The sequence below is a fragment of the Phyllopteryx taeniolatus genome, chromosome 14, assembly GCF_024500385.1.
Source record: "Phyllopteryx taeniolatus isolate TA_2022b chromosome 14, UOR_Ptae_1.2, whole genome shotgun sequence".
In the NCBI taxonomy this organism is placed as follows: Eukaryota; Metazoa; Chordata; class Actinopteri; order Syngnathiformes; family Syngnathidae; genus Phyllopteryx; species Phyllopteryx taeniolatus.
In genome coordinates, this window is record NC_084515.1 from 23,854,778 (window position 1) to 23,877,749 (window position 22,972).

At 41.0% G+C, this 22,972-nt stretch overlaps 3 protein-coding genes across 6 annotated transcripts; 2 read left to right on the forward strand and 1 right to left on the reverse strand.

Annotated features, from left to right (window-relative positions):
* Positions 1 to 79: 79 nt before the first annotated feature.
* On the forward strand, positions 80 to 5,140 carry LOC133488693 (crystallin J1A-like). Of its 3 annotated transcripts, XM_061796889.1 has the most exons (11): positions 80 to 98; positions 792 to 817; positions 945 to 1,008; positions 2,060 to 2,236; positions 2,600 to 2,698; positions 2,802 to 2,894; positions 2,980 to 3,136; positions 4,099 to 4,214; positions 4,341 to 4,418; positions 4,541 to 4,680; positions 4,827 to 5,140. In XM_061796889.1, the coding sequence occupies exons 3-11, from the start codon at positions 945 to 947 to the stop codon at positions 4,923 to 4,925; spliced, it is 1,023 nt and encodes a 340-aa protein (XP_061652873.1). In that variant the 5' UTR covers positions 80 to 98; positions 792 to 817; the 3' UTR covers positions 4,926 to 5,140. The 3 variants fall into 3 exon arrangements, with proteins under 3 accessions (XP_061652873.1, XP_061652871.1, XP_061652872.1); XM_061796887.1 differs by lacking the exon at positions 80 to 98 and having other exon boundaries at positions 665 to 817; XM_061796888.1 differs by lacking the exon at positions 80 to 98 and having other exon boundaries at positions 680 to 817; positions 934 to 1,008.
* Positions 5,141 to 5,644: 504 nt separating this feature from the next.
* eif2b5 (eukaryotic translation initiation factor 2B, subunit 5 epsilon) lies at positions 5,645 to 17,095 on the forward strand. Its single transcript, XM_061797749.1, has 16 exons — positions 5,645 to 5,846; positions 6,085 to 6,209; positions 6,325 to 6,510; positions 8,653 to 8,830; positions 9,060 to 9,140; positions 9,221 to 9,298; positions 11,478 to 11,790; positions 11,884 to 12,029; positions 12,164 to 12,308; positions 12,377 to 12,478; positions 12,581 to 12,682; positions 14,957 to 15,047; positions 15,131 to 15,254; positions 15,440 to 15,565; positions 15,651 to 15,761; positions 16,669 to 17,095. Exons 1-16 carry the CDS (start codon positions 5,703 to 5,705, stop codon positions 16,729 to 16,731), a joined length of 2,115 nt encoding a protein of 704 aa, XP_061653733.1. The 5' UTR covers positions 5,645 to 5,702; the 3' UTR covers positions 16,732 to 17,095.
* LOC133489062 (mitochondrial ubiquitin ligase activator of nfkb 1-A) lies at positions 16,440 to 20,267 on the reverse strand. 2 transcript variants are annotated; one of them, XM_061797751.1, is made up of 5 exons: positions 19,368 to 20,267; positions 19,182 to 19,269; positions 18,219 to 18,339; positions 17,611 to 18,134; positions 16,440 to 17,367 (listed from the first exon to the last, which is right to left on the reverse strand). In XM_061797751.1, the coding sequence occupies exons 1-4, from the start codon at positions 19,482 to 19,484 to the stop codon at positions 17,645 to 17,647; spliced, it is 816 nt and encodes a 271-aa protein (XP_061653735.1). In that variant the 5' UTR covers positions 19,485 to 20,267; the 3' UTR covers positions 16,440 to 17,367; positions 17,611 to 17,644. The 2 variants fall into 2 exon arrangements, with proteins under 2 accessions (XP_061653735.1, XP_061653734.1); XM_061797750.1 differs by having other exon boundaries at positions 16,440 to 18,134; positions 19,368 to 20,265.
* Between the last annotated feature and the right edge of the window lie 2,705 nt (positions 20,268 to 22,972).

The following is a 22,972-nucleotide window of genomic DNA, read 5'->3' on the forward strand; positions in this document are numbered from 1 at the left end:
TATGTAACCTGAAACCAGCGATGTGTGTTGTCACTAATAATGGCGAATCGAACTAATTCACTGTAACTGTCAACATTTTGCAGTGATACCAGAAGGAGGTACAGTTGAATATCCTACTATTACATGCTCCAGATACCGCTGCGTAGCTACTTTACATCTTGTAATTTACACGGCAGCTGCTGCTCCACATCCACAAGCTGAACATTATGGAGATATGACACGTCGTATGCGGATAAGCTGCGCGTCCTCGGCTTTCATTAGGATAGCGTTCGTCCGCCTTGACCTTATGAACGACAAATCTGACCTTTTGAAAGAAGAGGAGTGAGAGTAAACTTCAACAAGCCTGTAATTAATGAACCTGTCACAATATAAAGTGCAGTTGCAATCAGCAGCTCACATTCACAACGTACGTATAAAGCTGATATTGTCAGCAGTAACATCTTGCAACTCATGATAGAAAATGGTGAGAAAATAGAATCTTTTAAAAGCCTTGATATTATTTTACTAGTTCAGTGCACTCACTTAACATGAGATATATATATATATATATATATATATATATATATATATATTCCATAAGAATTGTCCCGTTGATGGTTGAGCTCAACAAATGAAATGATGTGATGGTTTAGGCTACCTGTTTTTTCCTTGAAAACATGACAACAACGATCAAACATACTTTTCGTAACATTGTTGTTGAGCGGTTACAACTCCTATCCTATGAGGGGCGCTGCAGCAACAAACTGTTCATTTCTTCTTGTCTTATGCTTTGCTTCCTGTCGTGGCGGTAGCAGGCCGATCACAACAGTAGTTTAAGGTAAGAATTGCCAATGCAAACTGAATTGTATTGACCTGCAAAAACATAAAATAATAATAATAATGCTTGCGTTTAGTATTGGAAACATTTCGCGACTTTGTTAAAAAGCAATGTAGTTGTTCCACAGATGGCAGCAGTGGCTAACAGGGCAATAGGAGCTATTGTGGGATCAGCAGTTGCAGATGCAGCAGGTAATTTCGCACGACAGAATACTTGCTTGATGCGACCTTGAACACAGATGCTTATATTTGTCCTTTTCTTTATAATAAATAGATCAAGTAAAAATGGCTCATGTTGATATTATAATGGTCACAAAACATATCTAAATGTCTGTCATCTGTTTTTCCTGCGCTGGTGTGTCACTATTTCCAAAAATATTAGTCACCGTACTGTGTGTGTCATTACACCAATTCAAATAAATGACAAAGAAAACCATTTGTTAAGTCGCCCATTATGGCGCGGTGCACGTCTATACCTTTGTAAACTACAACTGCAGCTCTTGTACTTGATCTCATTAGAATAGATTCTCAAAACTGGTGTCCGCAAAATATTTCTAAATAAATCAATATGTAGTATCATTTAGTAACACCAAAGTGCATACCGACATATAGGAACCGACGTGCCAAGAAAACAATGCCAAATATTCCTGCCAATTAAATGTTGTGACATGACTGTGAAATATGGCTTAAATCTGTCATTCCTCCACTGGGGTTATCAGAATTTCTCGTTACAGACGATGGATAAAGGTTTTCATTTGTCGAGTGGTACTGAACCCAAACCAGATAAACTGAGTCATCCCTTTGACATTCAACGGTACCATTGGTTGTTACGGCATGTTTACACCTTGAACTGGTCGCCAGCCAGTCGCAGGGCACATAGAAACAAACAGCCATTCGCACTCACATTCATACCTACGGACAATTTAGAGTCTTCAATTAACCTGTGATGCATGTTTTTGGGATGTGGGAGGAAAGCGGAGAACCCGGAGAAAACCCACGCAGGCACGGGGAGAAGATGCAAACTCCACACAGGCGAGGCCGGGGATTTAAACCCGGGTCCTCAGAACTGTGAGGCAAATGTGCTAACCAGCCGTACACCGTTCCGCCTAGTGTGTTTTATATGTAAATAAAACCAATACTCTTAAAATCAATCAATTATATGTGAACAATAAGAAAGGCCATTGATATGCCTGATTTGGGTAAAACCTTGTTTTTACGCTGCTTGATGACTTGTAACTCACAGCGCAGCCTCTCCACTGGGTCTATGACCTCCAGAAGCTGCAAGAGATCCTAGGTCAGGAGCCGAATCCGGAATTCCGCTCGGAATCAGCCAACCCCTTCTACAAGAGACAGACGGGCCAGCAGAGCTGCTATGGGGACCAAGCATATGTCCTGCTTGAGTCGTTGTCTGAACGTGAAGGTAGACTTTTGTGTCACATCTTACTCACGCAATTATCAACAGCCACATCCTGGCCGAACATAATGCTATTCATATTTGTTTGGACATTAAAAAGTGTCACCATTTTTTTTCACCATAATCGATTATTTGTGATTATTATTCTATTTTTTTTTGTATAATGTTTTTAATTGTAAATTTAATTGTATATACTGCATTGTGAAAAATATTTCAAGGTTCAAGTTGCCTGCAAAAGTAGATGCAGTAGAAAATAGATTACTGAATGGAAACGTTTATTTTGTCATGAAACACCTGCTTGTTGTCTTTTAGATGTTCCTGTTATTCGAATTTTTACTTAAATCTGATTTCTCAAATTCCTCTGATCAGGTTTATATATTGATGATCTGAAACAGCGCACACTAAAATTCTTTGGGCCGGGGTCAGAGTATGACACGCCTGTCAATGACCCTTACAGGCAGAGAGGCGGTAAGAAGATAAATACGTATTTGGAGTCAGGACCCTGGATGTTTGTGATGAAGATACACACATTTTCTGATTTTCTGCTCATAATCCTTGGGTTTGTTTCCAGGTCCAAAACCTCAGCTCCCCATTGAGGGACCGTGGAGACATGCTAGTTTAAAAAGCTTCCTGAAGAATGTGGATTCTCACAAGGAGGAGACAGGTGAAAGAAACTTTGGCTCTGAGATTGAAGTAAGTGATGACACTATGAAGACAAACAACTAACCATAATACTATACTATCTACAGGTTGTGAGACTGACTGTCAGATTGATGGAATAGCTAAACTTGCTCCCATAGTGGCCTTTTACGCAGGGAAGCCAGACATGTTGGAAAAGGTTGAGCAGGCCGTCCGGGTCACACAAAACAATGACACGTGTGTCGCAGAGACTTTGGCAGCTGCCAGGTCAGTATCTATTTTATAGCATTTTGCTGCAACTTCACGATGAGAATAAGATTTTAGTACGTCATGCCGATGCCAGCGATATATAATAAAGGTCTCCCCGTGTTTGCATGTTTTTTGGTCTTACACCCCCCAGGTACTCTGGCTTTCTCAAATACTCCAAAGACGCGTTAGTTTAATTGGCTGGGGACCAGTCCACGGTGTGCCCTGATTCTGGCCCAAAGTCAGCAGCGAAGGACTCCAGCTCACCCATGACCCTAATAGGGTTAAACCATATCGAAAATGGAGGGATGAATTTTACCATAATTTGCAGCTGCAGCCAGAAAGCCTTCCATGTAGTATCACTATATGTTCGCAAGATGGCAGCAAACGAGCATGCACTGGCATGAAGACCCCGTCGCTTCATGCTGACTCGTGCAGTGGAAAACCTCACTTCAGTGGGTCAATTCAAAAAGTGCAAGTCCATCCAGCCATCCATCCACCTTCCGTATCGCTTGCCCCCACTAGGGTCGCGGGCGTGCTGACTCTGGGTGAGCGGTGGGGTACGCCCTGAACTGGTCGCCAGCCAATGACCATATAGACAAACAACCATTCACACTCAGATTTGCACCTACAGACAATTCAGTCTTCAGTTAACCTACCGCACGTTTTTGGAATGTCAGAGTACCTGGAGAAAAAATATATGGTTTTTTTTTGTGTAACGTGTATTAAAAAAAATAAGAAGAATTCAACCGGAGGTGATTCGAATCGTCATCAACATTGTGAACATTGTTTTCGTGTTCTCTGAGAAATTGATAAAAAGCCTACTTCTGAAGTGGGCACCCTCATTCATGTTGTGCACTGTAAGGGCTGGCAGCAAAGCTTTACCGGTGTCAGCAATCAAGAGAAAACAAAATATCGCATATCCAAAATGTAATATGTTATTGCACTGTACCTCTACTTCCACATTGCTGTATTTTCCTCAGGTTCTTGGAGTATTTCATCTTAAATGGTCCGGATCCGAAAGCTCTGGAGGCCGTTCTCGGTCAGCTCAATGACCCAAACAAAAAACAAGCACAGGATTTGGACCGAGCTGTCATTGGTATGTGCGCTACAATATGTTGTTGCGGTACTGAATCAAAGTTACTGACCCATTTGAGCAAACCTCACTGTGACGAATAACGTGTAAAGTTTGATGTGTGGCTATTTTTTGTGGGTCCAATTTCAGGGCATATTCTTCAGGTAAAGGAGAATTTATCCAAAACCCCCCAGGAACTTATTCCAGCCATCTTCCCCAACACCTGAGGTATCAACTCTCTTTTGTTTGTCTTACTTTGAATTGGTAAATATCAATTTAAAAAAAAAAAAAAGACCGAAATATAGCTGTTATCTCATCAACAAATGCTCATCTGATTTGGCTTCCTTTAGGTTTGCCAGGTGCGTTCCAAGCAGCGTTGCATGGAGTCCTTACAGCCAAGAACTATGAACAGGCAGTCAGAGAAACCATGCGCTGTGGGGGATGCACCTGTAGCAGAGGCTCCTTTATTGGGGCTTGTCTTGGTGCTCAGGTAGGACAAATTCTTCATTTAGTATTTCACATCTACCACTATAAATGCACACTACAAATGTACACACACTACACTACTAATACTACTGTGCTTTGCCTAATTATTTATTAAATGTGTGTGTGTGTTTTTTTTTAAAATTCTTCCAGCTTGGGTTTGAGGGAATTCCAGCTGCCTGGGCCTCCAAAACTCAGCGATATGAATCTGTGTTGGAGCACAGCAGGAAGATAACAAAACACCACCAGTAGATTGTTCTCTCTCGCTTTCTCAGACACCCTTGATAGAGAACATTTCTGTAAACAGTTGAACTTTCACAGAGCAGTCAATGAAGGTTCTTGTCTAAATTGTTGACAAGAGTTGGATGTTTTTGTTTCGATGAATGTTTAGCTTGCTTCAGTTGCTCATTTCATGGATTTGTCTGCTACTCTTGAACTAAAAAAATCAAATAAAAAATGAAAGATTAGCTGTGCTGAGTGTTTTCGTTGGATTTTGATTCTGCTGTTTTCACGGATGTTGACTCGTAACAACAACAAACAAACAAACAAACAAAAAACACATTGTACATTGATCTATATTGTACAACGGAATTCTTCTGGCCAGTAACAAATTATTTACAAAAGCAGTTGAGAAGGTCATAAAATTATTGTCAACTCTTGTTCAGGTTTTGAAGTGCAAACGAATCCCATGGTCTTATTGAATTATATTTGAAGACATATTGGGTGACAAAAACATTAAGGTTGTCATTGTAATTGTTTTTATAGTTGGGTACAGGCTGTATGACGTACGTACTGTAAATGGAGTAAAAATACTGTTGGCATTATCGGCAAGTGCAACACCAGATTTTGAAATGGAATGGTTTTATCGTAAAAACCTGATTAGATATATAATAATATGAAGCAAAAACAGTACCAACTGTACTGTATGACGTTTGTTTCCTAATTATTCGGCTTCGCGTGTCGGTCGAGTCCCACCTCGGCCGCCGTAGCCGTTTCTGACGCCATCGGTGGGACGCGAAACATTGGAGCATGGCCGGTAAAGGAGGAAAACAGAACATTTCAGGGAGAAAAGGTGGCTGTGAGCAAGGCGAGGAAGAGCCCCAGCTGCAGGCGGTTCTAGTCGCTGACAGCTTCAACCGGAAGTTTTTCCCTGTGACCAAAGAGCAGCCGCGGGTAAGGAAGGCACCGTGCTGAGCTAGCACCTTTGCTAGCAGCAGCTAACCACGCTGTCAAACCTTACATGTCTTCTTTCTTCTCAGACTAATACAAATAACTGTGTACTTATTTTCCACTCGTGTCATTATTACCTAATATCGAATTTCTCTTGGTAGTTCTGCTTAGTAAGTCTTCATGGTTTTTGGCACACGACTGCGAATTTAATGTGATGTAAAGTGTCAAACTTGGGCGACAGGCTTTGTTGCCTCTGGGCAATGTTGCAATGATCGACTACACTCTGGAGTTCCTCACTTCCACGGGAGTCCAGGAAACATACGTGTTTTGCTGTTGGATGGCAGGACACATTAAGGAACACTTGCTGTACGTGCCATTAATAAACACTAGACTCAAAACTCATGAGCAGAGAAACGTCAGGTCTATTATGTGCTTTTTTTTCTCTCTTTTTTTTTTTTTTATCTTGCATCGTTTCTGATAGGAAGTCCAAATGGTGTCGATCGACCTCTCCGAACACAGTCCGCATCATCACATCAGATCTGTACAGATCCCTGGGGGATGTGCTCAGGGATGTCGATGCAAAGTCTCTTGTACGCTCAGATTTCTTGTTGGTCTATGGAGATGTGGTATCCAATATTGACATCAGTCAGGCTCTGCAGGAGCACAGGTAAGACTAGGATCTACTTGCAAAATGCTAATAAGATGTCGGTGCAGTGCTGTGAAAAACTATTGGTCCCCTTCTCAAATTCTTATAGTTTTCCGGAGGTATCCTCACTTTAATGCATCAAACAAATGTAAATATCAGACAAATATAAGCCAAGTGAACTTAAAATGCTTTATTTTATTATTATTTTTAAAAAGTTACCCGTCCTTGTGTGAAAAAGTAATTACCCGTCCTTGTTATATCATGAATTAATAGTGGCTAATCACAATTTTGGGTTAATGACCTCCACACCTGTTCACTCACGAAATCACTTAAACAGAATCTGTCCCGACCAAATCAATTCGTACAAAAGATAGGAGAAAAAAAAGCTGCAATGACACGTTCCAAAGAAATTCCAAAACCGTCGAGAAATAAAGTAATTGACATCTATCAGTCTGCAAATTTCTAAAGCTTTGGGATTCCAAGGGAGAGCCATTTTCCTCACATGGAGAAAACATGGAACAGTGGTGAATCTTCTCAGGAGTGGCCGGCTTACAAAGATGACCCCAAGAGAACAGCAACGACTCATCCAGGAGGCCACAAAAGGAACGCAAGACAACTTCGAAAGAACTGCAGGCCTCCCCTGTCTCAGTTAAGGTCAGTGTTCATGACATAACGATAAGGAAGAGACTGGACAAAAATGGCATCCATGGCAGAGTTCCCAAGCAAAAACCACTGCTGACCCAAAAGAACATAAAGGCTTGTCTTTACATTTGCACAAAAAACAAACAAACAAAAAAAAAACAATGATCCCCAAGACTTTTGGGAGAATATTATATGGACTGATGAGTGGAAAGATGTGATTTTTGGAATGTGTCTGTCTCGTTACATCTGGCATAAATGTAGCACTAGCATTTCAGAAAAAGAACATCATACCAACAGTCAAACATGAAGTGGTAGTAGTGTGATGGTCTTGGGCTGCTTAGCTCCTTCAGGACCTGGACAACTTGCTGTGATTGATGGAACCATAAATTCTGCTCTTTATCAGAAAATCCTGCAGGAGAATATTCAGCCATCAATTTGTGACCTCAGGCTGGAGCACAGTATAACAATCCAAAACACACCAGCAAGTCAACTTCTGAATGGCTTAAAAAAACCAAAATGAAGGTTTTGGAGTGGCCTAGTCAAAATCCAGACTTGAATCTGATTGAAATGCAGTGGCATGACCTTAAAAAGGCAGTTCATGCTCGAAAAAAATGGAGTTTTTGCTGAATTCAAACAATTCCGCAAGGAAAAGTGAGCCAAAATATGTCAGCAGAAATGTGAAAGATTAATTACGAGTTATAGAAAACGCTTGATTTCAGTTGTTGCTGCTGAGGACGGCCCAACCAGTTAATAGGTTTAGGTGGCCATTACTTTATCACACAGGGCCAGGTAACTGTAAATAATTTTTTTCCCTGACTAAATGAAATAACCATTTAAAAACAGCATTTAAAGTTCACTTGGGTCATTCGTGTCTGATATTGACTTTTTGTTTGATGATAAACAAAGTGTGGAAACTGCAAAAATCGAAGAATTTGAGAAAGGGGGCCAATACTTTTACACGGCACTGTAAGTGTTATTCACATGTCAAGTGTGTCATAATATAGACATCATTCAGTTAGTGGGCTGAAACTTTCTACACCAAGTACTACCAAGAAAAAAACCCTTTGCTCTCCAAATACAACCATATTAACTAATATACAGTAGCGTAGTAGGCCCAAGTGTTTGTGAAAAATGAGATGAATGAGGGTTTTATTCCTTAAAAATGGTTGTCATTGTAATGTATTATTGATATTGTAAACCCATATGCACAGAACATTAACATTGCACTTAAATATAGGAAAATCCAAAACTGTGCTGAAATCATGCTTCAATTCTAATGCATTGCACATGAAATTAAATACAAATTGTACCTAAAAGTATAAAAGCAAATGTTTTTCATAGATTAAATGCAAATGTGTACTAAGAAAATTGAATACAGCTGAACTGTACTTATGCGTTGATGCTTTCGTATACCACTAGAGGGAGTGTGTGGTACACATACCGCACTTTGAGAATCACTGATCTGCTAATTATTGTGGTTGTGTACCTAATGATGTGACCAGTGAGTTTTATATGCTTAAGGCAGCGTCGAAAGATCGACAAGAACATCTCCGTGATGACGATGCTCTTTAAGGAATCGTCGCCGGGTCACAAGTCTCGGTGTGAGGAAGACGACGTGATTGTTGCTACGGACAGCAAGAGTCAACGGGTTTTGCACTACCACAAGACACAAAGCTTAAAGAAGCTTCATTTTCCCATGGTAAGGGATTCCTTGACAAAGGGTTGCACGGTATTCCGCGCAGACTACAACAACAATCAGAAATCACAATGTCAACCAAAACGACCTTATTCTTTTTGAAAAGGCAAAACCTTAAATACTTGGCAAGTGAAAGCCTTTTTTACCATTTTACTATATCATATTAGATTGAGCTTAATATTGTTAAAAATAAAAAATATGTATAGTAACTAAAGTACTGCGGCATCCCCAGAACATTTTCCACAACGGAAGTGATGAGTTTGAAATCAGACATGACCTCCTTGACTGTCACATCAGTATCTGCTCACCGCAGGTAAGGACCATTCCAAAGACCCATCCTGTTGAAAGCATTGTTTTTCCCAAACAAAAAAACCAGATTGTCTCATATTCTAGGTTGCCGAGCTCTTCACCGACAATTTTGACTACCAAACGAAGAATGACTTTGTCAGGGGGATTTTGGTCAATGAAGAGGTAATAAACAGCTATTGGTATTTTATTTAAAGGACCAGTGCAGAGGATTTGGAGACATCTTGTGGTGAGGTGGCAGGTCATGGTCCAAATCTCGGCTCTAGCCTCCGTGTAGTGTTAGCATATTCTTTTCGTGCTTGTGTGTGCTTTCTCTGTCTACTCCCATTTCCTCCCACATTCCAAAAACATGCACGTTAGATTCATTAAAGACTAAATTGTCCATAGGTGTGAATGTGATTGAGAAGGGTGGATTGACTATATGTGGCCTTTCCTGTTTTAGGTCAATTAGATTACCCAAAATTATTCCTATTAGCTAAATGCCAGAATTAATGAGGGAGGGATTTTTGTAGACAATTTTTCATTACTTTTCGTAAAGTCCAAAGTTTACATACATTTAGTATTTGGTACCATTGCCTTTTAAACTGTGTGACTTGAGCTGAACATGATGGAGTATCCTTCCACAAGCGTCTCAAAATAGTTCGCAGGAATTTTGGCCCATTACGCTTGACAGAACTGGTGTAACTGAGCCAAGTTTGTAGGCCATGTTGCTTCCACATGCCTTTTCAATTGGACGGAAATCAGGAGTTTGCAATGGCAACTCTAAAACATTGACACTTTGTAACCAGTCTGGCAAACACTTCAGGTCATTCTCCATCTGGAAGAGCCATTTGCGCCCAAGCTTTTAACCGCCCCGATGATGTCTTGACATGTCGCGTCAGTATTTCCACATCAGGTTCCTTCCTCATGATGCCATCTATTTTGTGAATATGATACTGCCACCCCACTATTTAAACGTTGAGATGGTGTTCTCATACTTGAAAGCCTCCCTCTTTTCCCTCCAAATGTAGCAATGCTCATTTGAACCAAAGAGTTACATTGTAGTTTGGTCAGACCACAGGACATTTGGGCTTTGTCCCTGTATGCATTTCCAAACTATGATCTGGCTTTTTTAGGGTTCCTTTGAAGCAATGGATTCTTTCTGGTAGAGTAGCCTATATCGGTCCAATTACCAGCTTCAGCAAACATCTTCACAAGGTCTTTTGGTTTTGTTCTTTTGTTTGTTTATTTGCACATTTTGGACCAAAGCACATTCATCTCTGGGACACAGAACCCGTCTCATTCCAGAGCAGTATGATGGATGGACATTCCCAGGGTGTTTATACTTGAGTATAATTGTTTGAATAGATGGATGCGGCACCTGAAGGCATCTGGAAATTGCACCCAAGGATGAACCAGCTTGTGCAAGTCCATAATTCTCTTCCTGATATTTTCGTGGATTTCTTTTGACTTTCCCATTATGTTACACAAAGAAGCAGTGGGTTTGATGTGTGCCTAGTTCAAATATGTCCACAGGTGTGTGTCTAATTAACTCTTATGTTGTCAATGAGATGATCAGAAGCTTCCAAAGACATGACATCATCATCTGGTTTTTTTTCCAAATTGTTTAAAGGCATAGTAATCTTACTGCATGTGAACTTCTGACTTTGAAGAGAGTAATGAAAAATTGACGAGAAAATCCTCTCATTCTGGCATTCAGCAAATATAAATAATTTTTGGTTATCCTAATTGACCTAAAACAGGAAAGGTTTAGTCTGATTTTATGTAAGAGAGTGAGGAAATAAAAGAAAATGTCTTTTTGTATCGTAAATGTAGACTTCTGGTTCAAACTATAACTAGCAATTCATCAAATATCCTAGTTGGCGACAGCACACCAGCAAATAGCCGCGTGCACTTTAAAACACAACCTCCACTGTTTTGCGAGAGGTCAAAAGATGGCAGTATGTTAAACTGAAGACACCCCCTCACATGCGACCTGCAGTTGTGTCACCACTCACCAAATGATTTTCCAGTGTTGGGAAGGTTATCACGGTGTATCCATAAAATGGTTCATCCCTAGTTAAATGTTTTTACCCTACTCTCACCCCCTTCCAAGTTGTGTAAGAGAACCTTGATGTGGCCTTCAGTTGCCAGTAGCTATATTATATGTGAACTTTCCTATACGATTGGAAGTGAGGACCTTTTCCCTGTCCAGATGTAAAAACCTAATTTCAAGCGAGCAAAATACAGCAGGTGACGATGTCATTCACAAATGGATTTCCTAAGTCATCTGCACTGCTCCTTAAAACCCAGATTCTGTGATGTGACACAGCTCAAAACATTGTTTTTCAACCCCCCCCCCCAGATCCTGGGCAATCAGATACATCTGCATGTCACCAGAGATGGTTACGGTGCCCGAGTGTCCAACTTGCTCATGTATGATTCAGTGTCGTCTGATCTGGTGAGACGGTGGGTCTACCCTCTCACCCCCGAGGCTAATTTTACAGACCAGAAAGGATGGAGCTGCACTTACTCGCGGCACAATGTCTACCGTGGGTCCGGGGTGACCCTTGGCCACGGCAGCCAGATGGAGGAGAACGTACTCATTGGCTGTGACACCAGTATTGGCGCCGACTGTTATATCTCCAACAGCGTCATCGGTCACAACTGCACCATAGGTGAGTTAACTGCAAAGGTTTGCAAATGGTCACACTGAAAACAAATAGGTTGTCCAATACAGTATATAACTTTAAAATGTTTTTGTGCATCAGGTGACAATGTAACTCTGGACCACGCTTACGTCTGGAACAATGTTCAAATTGGCTGTAATGTGGTGATTAGGCATTCTGTGGTCTGCGACAAGGTTGAAGTCAAAGAAGGTGTCACGCTTAATAAACAGTGCGTCCTGGCGTACAATGTAAGCATCATGTACTCTCCTGATTATAAATATTGTCACCACAAAAACAGCTTTTTTTACACAGAGCTTTTCATATGCGATAGATTGTTTAAAATGCACGTGGGTCGTGTGTGACTCTTTGACTTGTTTTCAAGGTGGTGATGGGACCACACATCTCTGTGCCAGAGGGCACTGTGGTGTCCATGCATTATCCAGCAGAAGAGGAGGAGGACGACGACGATGAATTCCTCAGCGATGGCGCCACCGTTGGGCAGAGCAAGGACAAAATCAAACAGAAAGGTGTGTTTTGAAAACTCAAGTCGAATCCAGCTGTGGTAGCAGTGAGATGTAATTGGTTTCCTTTGCAGGTTTTAACCCCACTGAGGTTGGAGCAGAAGGACAAGGCTACATCTGGAAAGCCAGCTGTCTGGATGACACAGATGATGAAGAGCTGTCACAATGTCTCTGGGGTAGGACAACCAACTAAGATCTTATTGCTTACTCATGTCTGTGGTCCATGAAATGACACCTCCTACAGTGCCGCTGTCTCATTTACTTTGTTGTTGTCCAAGGCTTGACGTTAAACTCCAATGTTGAGAGCGAGAGTGAGGACAGCGAGTCTGATGGTCCTGATGATCCAGTGATTCCTTCCCCTGAAATGGATGATGCAAAAGGTGAGTCAAGTTGCCAAAGCTGATCAAAGCCTTGTTACTGGTGTCTATGGGCCAACGAAGGAAAACACAATGATTTTACAGTGGACCTATTTTGGAAAGTTTACTCGTTAATTGCTTATATACAAATATTTGGGTCTCTGGATTGCCTGCCCACACGTCACATGTGTTTGGCAATGTGTCTACATGGACAGATCTGCACCCTAATTGACAAATGTACAACCCCAGTTCCAATGAAGTTGGGACGTTGTGTTAAACATAAATAAAAACAGAGTACAATGATTTGCAAATCATGTTCGAGAAAATCATGAGCTTTTTTGGAACGTGTTATTTGCTAAAAACAATAAAGTTGATCAGTTTGAACATTAAATATCTTGTCTTTGCAGTGTATTCAATTAAATATAGGTCGGACATGATTTGCAAATCATTGTATTCTGTTTTTATTTATCTTTATCACAACGTCCCAACTTTATTGGAATGGGGTTGTAATTCAGTGGCTTGGTGATGTAGTGCTCACTCCACGAACAAAAATGCCTTTATTGTCTTTACGAGTTTACGGGCGCTGGCTTTTTTTCCCCCCACACTCTGGGTTGTACTTCAAGTACAAGCTTGCTTGCCTCGTTCCATCACCGAGTTCCAACCCGCCCAGGTCCTCAAGGTAACAAAATAAGAGAGCGTAACGGTCCACTGGCGTTCTATGCTAGCAGCTAATGACACAGCCATCCAACTATGTCGGCTCACCACAATGACCATTTATCGAGTGCGGAAAAACGATCATGTCCATTTTATTTATCGAACAATAAGTCGATACAGTAATTATTGTGACAGGCCTGCTCCCTTATAATTGCCATGAAAAAATGCAGTGGTGAATGGGTGGGGATGGATTCATTCCACAGTCATATTTTAATCACCCGCGTGAGTAGGTATATCACCAGCTCATCCTGCATATGTCACGACGTTGTCTTTTGCCACACGGCCAAGTGACAATGGAGACTAAGTGAACTGAATGTACTGCTGTACTGAAGAACTGGAGAGCGATTCGTTCATTGAACTTCGTTCGCGATCCGCTAAGGAGCGATGTACTCGTACGATGAGTGATTCGTTTGCGCAAGGAGCGACGTACTACGTAGTGAATGTACTCATGAGTGATTTTAACTGCAAGTCCTGACGGGGATAGCTTTCACTATCAACCGTTTTTTTTTTTGCAAACTCCATGCGGACTTTCATGTGTGTGTGTGTTTCACTGAGGAGAGGCTTCCGTCGGGCCACTCTTCCATAAAGCCCCGACTGGTGGAGGGCTGGAGAGCACAGCCACAGTGATCTTTGGGTTCGTCTTTACCCATCTCACCAAGGCTCTTCCACCCCGATTGCTCAGTTTGGCCGGACGGCCAGCTCTAGGAAGGGTTCTGGCCAAACACAGCTGGACTCCAATGAAGGTGTAGAACCATTTTAAGGATGATCAGAAGAAATGGACAGCACCCGAGTTCAATATATGAGTGTCACAGCAAAGAGTCTGAATACTTACGGCTTTTTTTTTTTAATACATCTGCAAAAATTTCAACAATGCTGTTTTTTTCTGTTAATATGGGGTGCTGTGTGTACGTTGAGGAAAAAAAGAACTGATTCGAACGATTCAGTACACTCAAAAGAACTGCCGTGCCCATCAATGCAATGACACTGATTGCTCTCTCCATGCATGCTATGAGAATACCACAGTCTGGTTGAAACCGCCCCTTCGCAGAGATACGCCACGTGGCGTGCCGGATTTACGCTGAGTTCGGAAAATAGAGCCCGTGATGTTGGTTAAAAGCCTTGTACCGTAAAAGTAGCAAAAAGCTTTAAAAAAATAAAATAAAAAAAAATAATAATAATCTAAAAATTTACAGATTCAAATGCCACAAACTAGGCAAAAGATTAGTACAATTGAACAAGGCCTGAGTCAAGATACTTGGGAACAGTTTTAAGTTGTTCAAAAAATGCACTATTTCCTTCAGTGATGATCCTCAAATGAATATTTATGCCTACACAGTGCGTGGCCCATTGCTTTTTGTGTTTTCTGATTGGGTCCTCAAGGTTCTTTGTTATTTCAGCCTTATAAACTAAATACATAATGGATCAAAATAAGCGTTGTGCAGGTGCCATATAAGATGTATTATTAACAAAACAAAGAGGACATGGTTGAAATAAATAAACTACTAAATTAAAACTGAGGCTTAATGATAACATTGTCACGATCGCGTTGCCTAAGCAACAAATCTAATGGACTTAAACCTGCAGTGTTCCAGAAGGAGGTGCAGGGCACCCTGCAAAGAGGGTTGGACGAGAATATCAGCTGCGACCACCTCGTGCTTGAGATCAACTCTCTCAAGTAAGTCTTAACGTTGTGTGGAAGAGGTTAAAAAAAAAATTAAAAAAAAGTGTGACGTGACAAGTGTGTGACTCTTGGTCCAGGTACGCGTACAACATCACTCTACAGGAAGTGATGCAGATTCTGACCGGAGTGCTGTTGGAGCTCCCGTTCCAACATCAGAGCTCACAGCTCACGGCATCCCAATACGTTGCTGTCCTTCTGCCGGTAATGCTTCTCTTCAGGGGCAATTTATTTTCTATGGACAAAGGTACTGAGACACACCTCTCTCAATGAATGAATGAACGTGTTGCAAGACCCCTGAATTCAACAGTACTTTAGACCATACCGTTTCATCTCCATACCGCTTGAGGGATGACAAACGTCTTAACACTTTGGGTGGTTCTTCTCAGTTATTGGAGAAATGGGCGCCAGTGTTTAAGAATTATGTGAAGCGATCACAGGACCAACTGGACTGTCTGTCTGCATTCGAGGAGCACTTCCTGGAGCAGGACAGTCACTGGGCTGCTATGTGCAAGGTGAGGCTCATCTGAATGACGTCGTCAATGCTCACAATGCCCAAGAGTACTTGGAGATGAAACGTTTCTGTTATTTGCCATCTAGATTCTTATGACCATGTACCAACTGGAGATCCTGGAGGAGGAGATGATTCTGCGCTGGTTTTCTAATGGCGTCATCTCTGACAAGAGCAGGCAGCTCCGTAAGAACCAAGGGGTGAGTGCCAACATAACACCAGTAGTGTTACAAAGGGGTCAAATATTTGAGAGAAGTTTCCGGTAAATTTCCATGGGAAGGTAAACTAGGGAATTTTGAAAATTAGCATGACTATAAACACGCTGTTTTGTCATAGGAAAACATCTATGCAAAATAATAGAATTTTAAAAAGCATTTCATTGCTACAGATTTATTTGCACTTTAAATATTGAATTGAGTAATACATTTTTCTGTTTGAAGAACAAAAACATGAATGTTAAGTTAAATATTAGTCATCGCGGCGAGACAACTCATTTAAAAATGAACACAAATGCTTATTCAACAACGTGTAAATGAAAAAGCATATTCCCTCAAGCCTCTGCACTTTTGCTAAACCCTTTCAGGCAATGGGCTCTTTATATTGACTGTACTTAAATGAAATATGGTTGTTTTTAGTCAGGATTATGCGAAAATATATTTTCTCCAGCTATAATACATTTCCCTATTAAGATAACGTTCAATTTAATGAATTCCTGTTTTATTCCCATTGGAAAGTTTACAACCTTTGAAAATTCACAGCATTTTGCAACAAAAATGTTACAGTCATAGACTCAAGTCTAATTTATATTCTCTTAAAGGGAATTTAACAAAAAAAATCACCTTGACAAAGAACAAAAGAGAGAAAATGGATGCACGGGATTCATTATATTGTGGGGACTATGCGTGCCACTTTTCAGATTTTATTATTTCTTTCCACTTCACAATTATTTGCCAGTTAGTGTTGGTCAATGACATCCCAATAAAATACATTTAGGTTTGGGGTTGAAATGTGGGAAAGGTTAGTTTGTGTGCATGTGAGACTATATTAATGCTAAGAAGAGTGTCACTTTTACAAATGTTGGCCTGCTTTTCTCTACTGTCCCCAAAGCTTCTGAAGTTCATCCAGTGGCTGAGGGAGGCTGAGGAATCGTCCGAGGAAGACGGAGAATAAACAGCCGTTTAGAACGGTCAAAGCAGAAAAAGAACTCGACAATGGAGCAGAACCCAAGGTTCCATTGTTATTTACTCTGTACAACTTGTCATGTGTGTATGCTGTGAATGGAATTAGCCAAAGGAAAGAAGAGACTCTGGGACTCCTTGAGAAGAAGTGGAAACTTTCATTTGTTTCAGCTTTTGAGAGGTGTGTCGACACATGTATTCCAACCGCAACGCCACTGTCTGAAACCATTTTCACCGAAAACCAACGATACTACATCAAATTATTTAAAATATCTATTAGAGATAGTGAATCATATGCATTACATTGTACGGTGTAAAACAAGACAAGCAAAAATAAAATTAGTCAGACATTGCAAGTTAGTGGTTCATCCCTTATCAATTGCCTCTGAAACTTTCATCCGCAGTCCATTCATAACTTGGAAACCGTTCACATTTCTTCGACTGTTCAAATGTTGAATGTTGGCTCAGGTACGATCTCAGACGACTGAAACGCGGTCACATGGTTATCAGAAAGCCTTTTGCTTTTTAAATCAAGTCAATTAAGTGAATCCGCAGGGATGGCTGTGAATGAAAACCCTGAAATCCCACAGTTATTTAGCAAAAGTATCGGGACACCTGGCTGCTACACCTGCAAGGGGAAAATGGACAGAAATATGGAGTTGGTCCACAGCTACAATGGCTCCCACCTTTGTGGGAAGACTTTGTGGTGTCAGTGGGAATGTTTGGATTCAGGGGTCTTTCCCAATCCATGATTACTTAATTAATGATTACATTTGTATCTGTCCAGAGGAAATAGAACCAACCGGAATAGGGGGATTTCTGTTAATTTCCCCATTTAGCAGAGTGCAAAAATTTCAAATGTGAGACAAACCTGAGACAGGACCGCAATAACTATCACGGTACATCTATTTGGATCGATCATCTTGTTTTCCCGCCGTGTTGTAAATCACACCGGCTAGTACGGAGGCCCCAATGACGCCTGTAACGGCCGTCAGCATCTTCCACATGCTTGCCGATCGCTCGTGCTGCTCCATGAAGCGCTTGTAGTCTGTGGGAACCAGAAGGTACTCTCGGCCATCTCTCGGAGCCCGCAGCCTCCCGTGGCCCCCCTCCAGGACCACCTCCCCAAACACAGTCAGGCTGCTCCCCACCCGCAGCATCTCTTCGCTCTCCTCTATCGCCACCGCACGCTCCCCGCTGATGCCCTGCAAGACCACGTTCACCAAGCCCTCCTCGGCTCGTCTTACTCTGTGGTAAATCCTCTCCAGGAAATACCCCGAGCCCTCTGAGGGGTCTTGCACCTGCACATGGAAGTCAGCGAGGTAGGAGCCAGGGCAGATGAGAGAGAAGGGCACAGAGTTGTTGGTTTCTTTCCTGTTTGTCGGCCGAGGGCTCCTGGAGGTAATCCCAATGTCATCAAGACAATGTGTTTGTAAAGTGACAAGTGGAAAAAACGAGTTTGATTGAGTCAAATCGTACCACGTTTTAGAGATGGAGTTCCAGTATTCACCGTGTTCCACGACTTTTATCTTCTGCAGCACACCATAGCATCTTGGGACAAATTGGCTGGTAAGAGGCTTCTCGTCTGCCTGGACCAGGCCTGGAAAACATAAAACAGTCAATCAGTTACAGATTTATTTATTTAGGAACTACTGAACATTTCCTTAAAATGTCCTGCCAAATGTTTACCACACAGTATTCATACCATTATATATAGTAAATTAATCAATGATATGCTCCCATTTTGATAGGCTTTGGAACAAAATATTGGAGATGTTTTAATGATAAATACGGTGAAAAGTGATATGGACTGGAAAACATCAATTTAGTTTGAAACCACACTTTATCAATTACCACTGAATTGTATTTAAGTGACCCCAAGAAGCAGGGTTATGTTACGAGACCACTTGATCCCGGTCCTCAGAACTGTGAGGCAGATGTGCTAACCAGTCGCTCACCGTGCCGCACAAGTGATCTCCTCATACTAAAAAGCAACGAAAGTCAGTCAGAGGATAGTAGAAGGTCATCATCTTAGGGGTGAGAACTGCCGAACGTTGCATCATTGCGAAATACAAAGAAAGTGTCAAAAATACACCTGGCTGCGGCCAATGCAAAAGTTCCAAAAATTTGGGGCAGAGAAAAATGGTCATAAACGTTAATAAGAATAGCCTGATCACTGAAACAATGATTGTTGCTGGACTGGATTTGGATGTTTTTACGTAAAACACAACACTTGGGCAAAATAAATTATATATATATATATATATGGCCTCATGCAGATGATGTATTTGTTCTTGTGAACAAATAAACTAAATATATTGGGTGATGGTCATGAAAATAGAGAGTTATTGAATTTCATAAAAGGAACTAATAAGACTGACCTTAAACTGAAGCAAATGTATTGAAGTTGCCTTTCACATGTGTTCACTTATGTACTTGTACCTTCAACTGCGGCGTACTGTAGCCTCCTGTGGGGCGATGATTTCAACAATGTCGCCAAATGATGATCTGGTCGGAATACTGGTATTTCCTAAAACCAATCATTATTGACGTGACCTTCAATCCAAAAACTATGTGAAATGAAACAAAAGGACAGTTTTAAGCGCTTTAAGAGTGAGTTTCACTTACCTTCAGCGTCATCAACTCCCTTTTCTTCTCTTGGTATAAATGATAAAACAGCCCTGAACAGGCAAAACTGGATCCTACTCCGATTAAAACGAGAGGGCTTATAGGGAAGTCGCTCATTTCTGCACTCTGAAAACGCGCAGCCAACACAAACCAATTGTATAAACAGACAGATACTTAAATTTAGCTTTAAACAAAAAAAGGTAAAATTCGTGGGAACGAAACAAAACCCAACCAAAGTCAAAATAGAAACTCCGCGTCGCCGTCGAGGTTTGTTTTGATCAATTTCCGGGGTCGCGTGTGTGACGTCACGCTCGGAGCAGCCAATGAGGAAATCGCCAAGTGTATCGTAAATGTGAATGACCAGAAGATAGCAGCACTTTCGATAGAGTTTAATCCACAGTTCCAATTTCAGGAGGTCCTCGATTTACGACGGAGTTACTCACCTACGACGTAGACGTAATCCGAATGTTTCCGTAAATCGGAACGGGCCGGACTCTTTATCACTAATTACAGTAAATATTTGCAAGAAAAACACTTTAAGGCCATAAGTATATATGGCGTCTGTATACGGTAAGATACAAATGCTCTCAAATGAGCTCGATTTAGCTAATACGCGCGTTTTTGTATTTGAGGTGCTCGTATTGTTGTCCACTGGATGTCGCTGTTCCCCGCATACATGCTCGTCGAAGGCGTTCTTATTAAAAAGAATCCACTTCTGTGCTCCACCGGTGCCGGGTTGATGTCAATATTAGATGCCACATCTCCGTGGACCAGGGATGTCAAACTCATTTTTGTCGCTGGCCGCATTTTGGTTCGTAGTTTACGTCAAATGGCCGCTATGACTCTGAAACAATGGTGTCCAATTCAAGGCCCGGGGACGACATCCGGCCCGCCCCATCGTTGTATATGGTCATAAGTCATTTGCGTCAAAGTCCATGATTCTTGCTCAAATCTGTACGAAAATTTCAAATGTTCAAATGCAATAAATAATAACGGTGCGATATTGCAATCATTTGTTTTTGTCTACTCACTCTACTCCCCCCACATTTCTTCACTGAATCAAACCATTCCAACATCAACATATTGACATCTTCAGGACACCAGTGCAACTATTTTTTCACCATCCCCGAATGTCCACATTTCCCAGAATTCCCCATTTTCCACACGCTCAAATCAAGGGAATGAAGCAATGAACCAAAAACGTTCCTCATCTTTCCCGTTCTAACTTCAAATTGGTCAGCTGATTCCGAACTTCTCGGGAACTATTTTACACATTCCAATAATTCTCATATTCCCTACATTCCATAGTCTTTGCAGTAAAATTCGCAAACGCTCAAAATGAAATTCTTGAATGAATAGCTGTACAAAGGAGTGTGAGTTGAATTTCCTCTCGAGGGATACCTTTCAGTTAAAAAAAAAAAAAAAAGTTTAGATTAAAAATTCAGTGACAGAGTGGAAAGCAATTTCAGGGACACATGCAAAATGTTCAATATGATCACGAAAATATCATATGTACAGGTATATGTATAATAATAATGACTTCATCAAATAATTTGCTGTGGACCATAAAACCTTATAAAAAATATTGATTTGATTGTTTTACTACAATTCCAATGAAGTTGGGACGTTGTGTTAAACATAAATAAAAACAGAATACAATGATTTGCAAATCATGTTCAGCCTATATTTAATTGAATACACTACAAAGACAAGATATTTAATGTTCAAACTGATAAACTTCATTGTTTTTAGCAAATAATCATTAGCTTGGAATTTGATGGCTGCAACATGTTCCAAAAAAACTGGGACAGGTGGCAACAAAGGCTGAGAAAGTTGAGGAATGCTCATCAAACACCTGTTTGGAACATCCCACAGGTGAACAGGCTAATTGGGAACAGGTGGGTGCCATGATTGGGTAGAAAAGGAGCTTCCCTGAATTGCTCCGTCATTCACAAGCAAAGAGGGCGAGGTTCACCTCTTTGTGAACAAGTGTTCTCATGCACTTGTTCAATAGTTGAACAGTTTAAGGACAATGTGCCTCAACGTACAATTGCAAGGAATTTAGGGATTTCGTCATCTACTGTCCATATCATCATCAAAAGGTTCAGAGAATCTGGAGAAATCACTGCATGTAAGCAGCAAGGCTGAAAACCAACATTGAATGCCCGTGACCTTTGATCCCTCAGGCGGCACTTCAATGAAAAACTGACATCAATGTGTAAAGGATACCACCACATGGGCTACGGAACACTTCAGAAAACCAATGTCAGTAAATACAGTTCGGCGCTACATCCGTAAGTGCAACTTGAAACTCTACTATGCAAAGCAAAAGCCATTTATCAACAACACCCAGAAACGCCGCCGGCTTCTCTGGGCCCGAGCTCATCTAAGATGGACTGATGCGAAGTGGAAAAGTGTTCTGTGGTCCGACGAGTCCAAATTTCAAATTGTTTTTGTAAATTGTGGACGTCGTTTCCCCAAAGAGGAAAAGAACCATCCGGACTGTTATTGACGCAAAGTTCAAAAGCCAGCATCTGTGATGGTATGGGGCTGTGTTAGTGCCAGTGGCATGGGTAACTTACACATCTGTGAAGGCACCATTAATGCTGAAAGGTACGTACAGGTTTTGGAGAAACATATGCTGCCATCCAAGTAACGTCTTTTTCATGGAAGCCCCTGCAAGACAATGCCAAACCACATTCTGCACGTGTTACAACAGCATGGCTTTGTAGTAAAAGAGTGCAGGTACTAGACTGGCCTGCCTGCAGTCCAGACCTGTCTCCCATTGAAAATGTGTGGCGCATTATGAAGTGTAAAATACGGGAACGGAGACCCCGGACTGTTCAACAGCTGAAGCTGTACATCAAGCAAGAATGGGAAAGAATTCCACCTACAAAGCTTCAACAATTAGTGTCCTCAGTTCCCCAAACGTTTATTGAATGTTAAAAGAAAAGGTGACACAGTGGTAAACATGACCCTGTCCCAGCTTTTGTGGAACATGTTGCAGCCATAAAATTAAGTTAATGATTATCTGCTAAAAACAATAAAGTTTATCAGTTTGAACATTACATCTCTTGTCCTTGTAGTGTATTCAATTACATATAGGTTGAACATGATTTGCTAATCACTGTATTCTGTTTTTATTTGTTTTATTTATGCAAGCAACAATCCGATGATGCTTTCGAGTTAAAAAAAATATTTACCTTTTATGTGCTGAACATTTTGATTGATTCATTTTTGAACACTTCCCCCCCCCCCCCCCTAAATTTCTCAAGCTTTTACTCCCTAAATTTAGATTTTATTCATGAGAAAATAAATGTCTTATATTTTGACGATTCTCGTAAATTTGAAATATTTTTCCTGTAATATAACAACAGTATTGTTATTTTATTCACTTTTTGTTTTCTCTTGTATTTTTATTTTTTTTAATATTTCTTGTTGTATTCAGTCTTCGGTCTCAGATCATGTGTGATCTTCTTTCTCACCATATTTCAACTGAACCTTGATGTTGCTGTTTTTCCTCACGCTATCCCCACTTTGCCAGATAATGTTTATTTTCCCCGTAACATGATGACTTTATGTATAGTTTTCAGTTAAAATTCGGA